At 48.2% G+C, this 7,802-nt stretch overlaps 1 protein-coding gene across 1 annotated transcript; it reads left to right on the top strand.

Moving 5' to 3' along the window:
- Window positions 1-2,056: 2,056 nt before the first annotated feature.
- Window positions 2,057-3,982, top strand: LOC119324383 (putative F-box protein At1g49610). Its single transcript, XM_037598171.1, has 3 exons — window positions 2,057-2,990; window positions 3,082-3,237; window positions 3,346-3,982. Exons 1-3 carry the CDS (start codon window positions 2,058-2,060, stop codon window positions 3,748-3,750), a joined length of 1,494 nt encoding a protein of 497 aa, XP_037454068.1. The 5' UTR covers window position 2,057; the 3' UTR covers window positions 3,751-3,982.
- The last annotated feature ends 3,820 nt before the right edge of the window (window positions 3,983-7,802 follow it).

Below are 7,802 nucleotides of genomic sequence, written 5' to 3'. Positions count from 1 at the left end.
GTTTGTACCAGTAGCTATGTGTTTAATCTCTCTATGTCTCGTGTTCTTAAGATGTCACGATCTTGATGTATCGTGTTCTTTTTTAATGTAGTTGGATCATATGGTGTTTTCCCCTCTCTATCTTGTTGTGATGAATTAAGTTTTTCCTTTTGAGATGTCGTTGTTATAGGATTGAATACTTTATGGATTTGAGAACACTTGATATATGTCTTGCAATTGAATACTTGTGGTGACAATGGAGTATCTTATTGATTCACTTGATATATGTTTTGGCACTCAAGTCGCGGATTCCCGAGGTGACATTGGGGTAATCTATGCATAAGGGTTGATGCAGGTTATTGTCTTTGTTTCTCTGGTAGAAATCTTGGGGCACTCTTTGAAGTTCTTTGTGTTGGATTGAATATTATTGATATGAATTTGCTTTGGTGTTATTTTAGTACGAACTCTAGGATAGATCGAACGGAAAGAATAGTTTTGTGTTATTTTAGTACGAACCCTTGAATAGATCAAACGGAAAGAATAGCTTTGAGGTGATTTCGTACCCTACAAACAATTTATTCTTATGTTCTCCGCTAGATAAGAACTTTGGAGTAATTCTTCGTTGCACGTGAGGGATAGTTATATGATCCAATTATATTAGCATTGTTGAGAGGTTGCACTAGTAAAAGTACGGACCCTAGGCGTCATTTTTAAGCATTGCAATACCGTTTTTGTGCCCGTTTACTATTTGCTACCTTGTTGTTTTTATTTATTCAGATTATAAAAATATATTTCTACCATCCATATTACACTTTTATCACCATCTCTTCGTCGAATTAGTGCACCTATATAATTTGCCATTGTATTGTGTGTGTTGGGGACACAAGAGATTTCTTGTATTTGTTTGCACGGTTGTTTGAGAGAGACCATCTTCATCCTACGCCTCCGACGGATTGATAAACCTTAGGTTATGCACTTGAGGGAAAATTATTATTGTCCTACAAAACTCTGCGCTTGAAGGCCCAAGACGAGTCTATAAGAATAAAGTTGCGTAGTAGACATCATGCCTCTCGCGAAATCACAACTGTGCCTCTCACAGAAGCAAAACCGTGCATCTAGCGGAAAAAATAAGAGAAAACGCGTATTTTTTTCCATTTCTGAGGTGGCACGGCCGTGCCTATCACGAGAGCACAACCATGCCTCTCACGGAAGCAAAAAAATAGAAAAGGTGATTTTTTTCCTCCGAGAGGCACGGTCGTGCCTCTCATGAAAGTACAACTGCGCTTCTCGCGGAAGCAAAACCGTGCCTCTCTCGGAATGAAGAAAAAACAAAAAACATATTTTTTTCTGTTTCCGAGAGGCACGCCTCTCGCGAAAAGACAATCGTGCCTCTCTCGGAAGCAAAACCGTGCCTCTCGCGGAAGGAAAAAAAAAACGCGTTTTTTCCTTTTTCGAGAGACACAGATGTGAATCTTGTGAAAGCAAAACCGTGCCTCTCGTGGAAGCAAAACCGTGACTCTCACGAAAGAAAAAAAATACATTTTTTCGCGAAGAATTTTTTTCAATTTTTTTGTCCCAAAGTTAAGGAAGACCGGTGGAATACCGAAACATTGAAAAAAACCCAAACAAACCTGTTTAAAAAGCCGAAAACGCGTGCGGAAAAATAAAAAAAAAACAAAATCGGGAGGGAACGCCCAGAGCGCAACTCGTGGCGTGCAGCTGAGAGCGCGCCAAGTGGCGTTGGTCGTTGTGAGACTCCCGAAGGAGCGCTCGTTAATTAGTTGCTCTCGGGTGATTCCGACCTCAATAAATTGCTCAAAATAAGCAAGAAGTTGGCAAGAATTTGTTTAGTCGAAGTTCAGAATAAAATCACAGACGAACAAGGGAGAAGGCCCATTCTGCTCCGGCCCACCGACGCGAAACCCTACCAAGGGGAGTACAGTGAGACCAAACCCATTTTGTTTTTATTGCCATCTCAGTTTCTCTCGGTTCTCACTGGTCGGAAGGAAGGACACACGCCTGCTCCCCCCAAGGGAAACCCACAACTTTCTCCGCTGCCGCCGCCGTCGCCGGGCGCCATGTCGACGGGCGACATCTCCGGCCTCGAGCACGTCATGGACTGCTGCCTCCCGGCCTCCCCGGTCTCCCCCGCCGCCCACTTCTCCGCCGCCACCTCCTCCGCCGACGGTGAGGACCGCATCAGCGCGCTCCCCGACACCCTCCTGCGCAGCGTCGTCTCCCGCCTCCCCGTCAAGGACGCCGCCCGCACCGGTGCGCTCTCGCACCGCTGGCGCGGGCTCTGGCGCGCCACCCCGCTGGCCCTCGACGACGCGCACCTCCTCCCGTCCCCCGTCCCCGCCGCCACATTGGTGTCCCGCGTCCTCGCCTCCCACCCCGGCCCCTTCCGCGCCGTCCGCATCGCCGAGATCCCCATCAACGAGTCCAACAAGGAGGCGCTCCTCCCGGAGTGGCTCCGCCACCTCGCCGACAAGGGCGTGGAGAACCTCACCCTCGTCAACCGCCCCTACTCCTTCGACGATCCCGTGCAGCTGCCCGCGACCCTCCTCCGCTGCGGGGCCTCGCTCCGCCGGCTCTACCTCGGCGTCTGGCTCTTCCCGTCTACCACCGACCTCCCCCCCGGCCCCGACGTCTTCCCCAACCTCCAGGAGCTCGGCATCTGCCACGGCACGACGGAGGAGAGCGACCTGGACTACGTGCTCGCCTGCAGCCCCAAGCTGGAGACCCTGGCGCTCATCTCCAACTACTTCTACCCCGACCGCGTCCGTATCCGCAGCCGCAGCCTCCGTTGCTTGCTGCTCTGGCATTCCTTGGCGGACGAGGTCGCCGCCGTGTCCGCCCCAAACCTGCAGCGCCTCATTATCTACTGTACGCACCCCACTGAGGATGACAGGGTCATCAAGGTCAAGATAGGCCATGCTCCCAAGCTCGCCGTGCTCGGCTACTTGGACACGGCCACCCACGAGCTTGAGATCGGCAACACCATCATCAAGGTACTCCAATTCTCACAAATCTTTCAGCGTTATGCTACCTGGCACTGTATGATTTGCATGATTGTCTGATTGATGTTGCGACGATCTGCAGGCTGGGGTGACAAAAGTTTGCCCAACCCCAAATACAGTGGTTCCAAGTGTGAAGGTGTTAGCTCTGAAGGTCCGTTTCAGAGTACCCAAAGAAATCAGAACTTTGCTGTGTTTCTTGAGATGCTTCCCTGGAGTAGAGACCTTACACATCATGGCTGTGAGTTTTACCCTGTGGCTCTCTCTCTCTCTCTGCATTCAAAATCTCCAATTTTTACTGCTTGCATTTCATCGCTGGCTCGCTGAATTGTGTGCTTTGATTTTGCAGTCTGACAATGACACCGACCACTACGATGACCCGGGTGAATTCAAGCCAAGCGACCAGCTCAAGTCCACATTCTGGCAGGCGGTCGGTCCGATCAAATGCGTCAAGTCGCGCGTCCAGAAGCTGGTGTTCGACCAGTTCAACGGAGGCACAAACCAGGTTGAGTTCCTGAAGCTGGTTCTTGGAAGAGCTGTGTTGCTCCAGAAGGTGATTGTCCTGCTGGCCGGCCTGGATTCTATCTCCACTCGCGGGGCCACGAGCAAGCTGCAGCCGTTTGCTTCCAAGAAAATGTGGGCAAGCAAGGTCTGGGGCGGAACTTCCTTGGTGGTCCATGTGCGTGCGGCAGGTCAAGTTTGGAGGTATGACGAAGCGTCTGATCTTTCTATCGGTGACCCGTTTATCTCTTAAGCCGGTACTGAATGGGATGTTCGTTAGCTGCTAGAGCATTATCGTTTGAATGCCGCATTTCCTTGTGATAGGGAACTGATGTAGCATTAGCTAGCAGCTCTTTTTGGAGTGTTGGAGATTTGGGGTTTAGCAATACCATGAACTGAGACTTCTCGTTACTTGGATATGTAAAATGTACTAGTTATCTGCATCTGCATGTAATGTGACTTACCCAGCTCTACTGTTGCTTTGACTTGCGTGTGTTGTTATCTGAGCGATTAACTGTTATTTCTGCATTTGATGAGATTTTCATGGCCTGTGGCTGCGGCTGTGGCTTACATATATTGGCATCAGCACTCAATTCGATTTGAATCTCTATATAATTTTTGTCTCTGCTTATTCTGGAGCTTAACTAGAAATAACCGATGCCTACTCAGCTTGGAAGTTGTTGCGGTGAGAAACTGAGAACTAAGAGCATTTCAGGAGTACCGGCGTAGGCATTAGTTATTTTGCGGTATTTCTGTGCCTGTAGCGTTCATTCAGCAGCACTTTTGTTGTTTTTTCTTGTTCTGGGTACACAGGGGGTTATCTGTTTGAGTCGTCACGGTGACTATCCTTTTCACTGAATAAGAACCCCAACATTGCTGTTATACTTGTTCTTCTTGGCTTTGCCTGAGTTAGAACCATGAGCTGCAGCTGTTCTTTTTCCATCTTCGTTAAACGTGATAAGTACTCTAGACTCTTATGATATCATCATCCAATTGATTTGTTGCATACTCCTGGCTCCGTATGTGATCTATATGCATTAAGGTGTCTGTTCTCGCAATACCGTACCCGAAAAATGTGTCGCCTGGAATTTGCACGGCATTACCACAGTTCAGTAGACTGAACTTATATGTCTATAAAATATCCACACTTCCACAGTTCAGTAGACTGAACTTGTATGATTCTGTTCAAGTCTGACAGCGCCGTTACCGGTCTCTGATTTTTGCTGGACCGGTGATTGCCTCTATCAACTACGGCGAGCACTGAGGTGCCGCGAGCGGGCGACCCGAGGTGCTCCGAATTAAACTGATTCGTTTTTTGATTTGAAAAGGAGGAAAGTTGCGTTCAGGGGATAGGGACGAGATCGTACGGCTGATGCGAGCCTCATCCTACGGTCGAACGGCGCCCCCTTGACCTAAAGGCGACTGCCCAAATATGCCCCACGATGCGATCCAAGCAAAGCTCAGCTGTGCAAATCGTGATCATCCGGAAAAGACTCGTCTTCCTTGAGACGCGTTTACGATCCAGTTTCGCGCCCCATGGAAAATTCAGGCGAGGCGACCATCACTCCATCAGCGCTGCAGGGAACGTTGCTCAGATGAGTTTGGACGAGAGGTTCACAATAATCAGGAGCATCGGGCTGGAGAGCAACGAGACGAGGAAGGCCGCCCCTGTCTGCTACGTCTGGTGCGACCCCCTCCCCATGGGTACACATCGGCCAGGGGATCATGCTGGTGTTCAACGTCAACAAGCTCATCAAAGCAGGCTGCAGGGTCAAGATCCTGATGGCATACTGGTTCGCCCATATACTCGGCAAATCCGACGACCTAAGCAAGATCCAGGCCATCGGACGCTACATGATCGAGATATGGAAGGAGGCAGGCCTGCACCTCAACGGGGTGGAGTTCGTGTGGCTGTCGGACGAAATAAACGGCCCGGACTCCGGCGAAACAACAGTTTGGGGAGAGTGAATTGCAAAAAACCACCAGATTTGAAGCTCAATCAACAGATTGCCATCACATTTGTAGCGCGTCCCAAAAATCCATCACTTTTCTTGTAAATTTTCTCAATAAAAATAAATGACCGCTTTGCCGCAGTTAACCCGATTTCTGACATGGCTGGCCCACTCGTCAGGTGCCACGTCGCACAAACCGGACGGCGCACGGGTTGACGGCCGTTAGGGCATTCGCGTGGTCAAAGCATTGCCCTCTCAGTCTGCTTGGCCCATTCTCCCCTCTTTCTCCCCCGTCTCTCTCTCTGTCCTGCGATGGCGGCGGCGGCTAAACCTAGCGGCGGCGGCGGTGAGTCAGCAGGAGGCGGAGGGACGGGAGGCGATGGTGATGGGTTGTCGGAGGTAGACAACTGGCTCGGCAGCAGTAGTTTGCCGACACAGCGGGCTCCTTCACCGGAGCGATCCCCTTCGCTCCCTTCGCCGCCAGAGTGGGACCTTGAGCGTCGTGCGGCGGCGGCCCTAGCACGCAAGATCAGGGCTTCCGGCGTTGGAGAAGGCCATCAGTGGGCTTCAGGGTTCAACGACGTGTGGTAAGATTTCTTCCTCGTCCACCCCCCCTCCACCCCTCTCTTCCATGTAACTGCATTCACTGGATTGTGATTTTAGGGCTATAAATAGTGCATCTTTGTGTTTGTTAATGGGCTGTTAGATTTTAGGGCCGTTTCATTTTAGGGCTTTGTTTACTGGATTACTGAAGATTATTTTATGGCCGTTTCATTTTAGGGCTGATATAGTTAATATATTCTCTCTATAACATGTTACAGTAGGAATTATAGCTCTGGGTTTATGGATTTATGCATGAATGCTTTGTTTACTCCTTGTTAATTACACTTAATTGTTGTCCTGTAAATTATGTGCAACTGAATCAATCAAGCACTAATTCTCCTCAATTTTGTGTAGTTTGGATGATGAGATATGGGAAATAAGGTACCATTTTCAAGGGAAAGACAACTTGGAAAGGACCATTTCTCTGTCAGAAATCACTTATATTAACATGTTAGCACTGCTAGAGACTGAAGAGGGATATACTGAAGCTGACTACATGTTCTATATGAAAGAAGAGGGAAAGGGGTACCAGGGATGCATGTTATTGACAGTGAAGAGAGTGTGGAGGAGATGCTAGACCATTATGCTGAGCAGAAGGTGCTCAACATAACTGTAATTAAGGCTAATGAGCCTAATCCAGGAGAGCTTAACAGGGCAAATATTGTGGAGGAACAAGTACCTATAAATAATGTGGGGGATTCCAACATTATTTCTATAGATGAGGCAGGAGTATTATTCCCTATTTCTGTTGAAGACACAGTTGAGGAGCTGTATGCTGTTCCTATTGTTATTGTAGAGCCAGGTGAAGAGGCTGGTTACATTAATACACAACAGAGCATGACTTTGAGAAAAGCAAAGGGCAAAGAAAATTACAGGAAGATGTTAGCCCCTCTGATGATGAAGGGTTTGTTGATTTAAACTGGTGTGAGGAGAAAGAGGAAGAGCATGACATAGGTAATGAGGAGGAAGATGAAATCATTGAGAAGTTGAAGCAGAAAAGGAAACAGAGAGAGGATCCTATGCATCACTTTGAAGGAGACACAGAAGTGGAAGAGATGTGTCTAGAGGCAGAGGACTCAGACACAGAACCTGAGACACCACTTCCTCAAATATTTAAGACAGTAGGCAAAGCAGGCCCCACTACAAGATCACACCATGAAGCTGACATTGAGGTAATTCCTGATTTCATTCCATCAGATGATTCAGTTTGTTTCCCTGGGGACTATGGCATTAGTGAATCAGATGATGAGTCAGGTCTGCCACTGCCTTGTGGAAGGAAGAGTCAAGCCAAGAGGGCCAGGACTAGGATCTGGTATGATGAGAGCAAGCCAGATGCTCATGACCAACTTTGCATGAGTATGTGCTTCACTGATGTGTATCAGTTTAGAAGAGCACTTAGGAATTTTCATATCAGAATCCTTAGAAATTTTGTGTACCATAGGAACTGCAAGGATAGGATCATTGTGCATTGCACAGAAAGGGACAATGGGTGTCCTTTTTTCATGACTACATCAACAATTGCTCATGAGAAAACATTCTGCATCAAGAAGATCAAGTTGTTACACACTTGTGGTGCACATGGAGAAAAAACAAAAGTGACAGTTGACTGGATGGCCAGAACCTGTGAGCAGCAACTGAGAGATAATCCAAGGGCTGGTGTTGATGCAATTTTAAAAAGAACAAAGACTAAGTATGGGCTTGAAGTGCCAAAGACAAAGGCCTACAGGGCAAGGTCATTGGCCATTGAAGT

Source organism: Triticum dicoccoides, chromosome 6B, assembly GCF_002162155.2.
Source record: "Triticum dicoccoides isolate Atlit2015 ecotype Zavitan chromosome 6B, WEW_v2.0, whole genome shotgun sequence".
Lineage (NCBI taxonomy): Eukaryota > Viridiplantae > Streptophyta > Magnoliopsida > Poales > Poaceae > Triticum > Triticum dicoccoides.
This window is presented reverse-complemented; position numbering and strand designations above follow the sequence as displayed.

Bases quoted from the DNA above. Each gene is read 5' to 3' on its own strand.
- LOC119324383 (XM_037598171.1), top strand. From the start codon at position 2,058: ATGTCGACGGGCGACATCTCCGGCCTCGAGCACGTCATGGACTGCTGC. The intron at 2,991-3,081 runs GTACTCCAATTC...GACGATCTGCAG, and splicing joins TCGGCAACACCATCATCAAG to GCTGGGGTGACAAAAGTTTG. The intron at 3,238-3,345 runs GTGAGTTTTACC...TTGATTTTGCAG, and splicing joins AGACCTTACACATCATGGCT to TCTGACAATGACACCGACCA.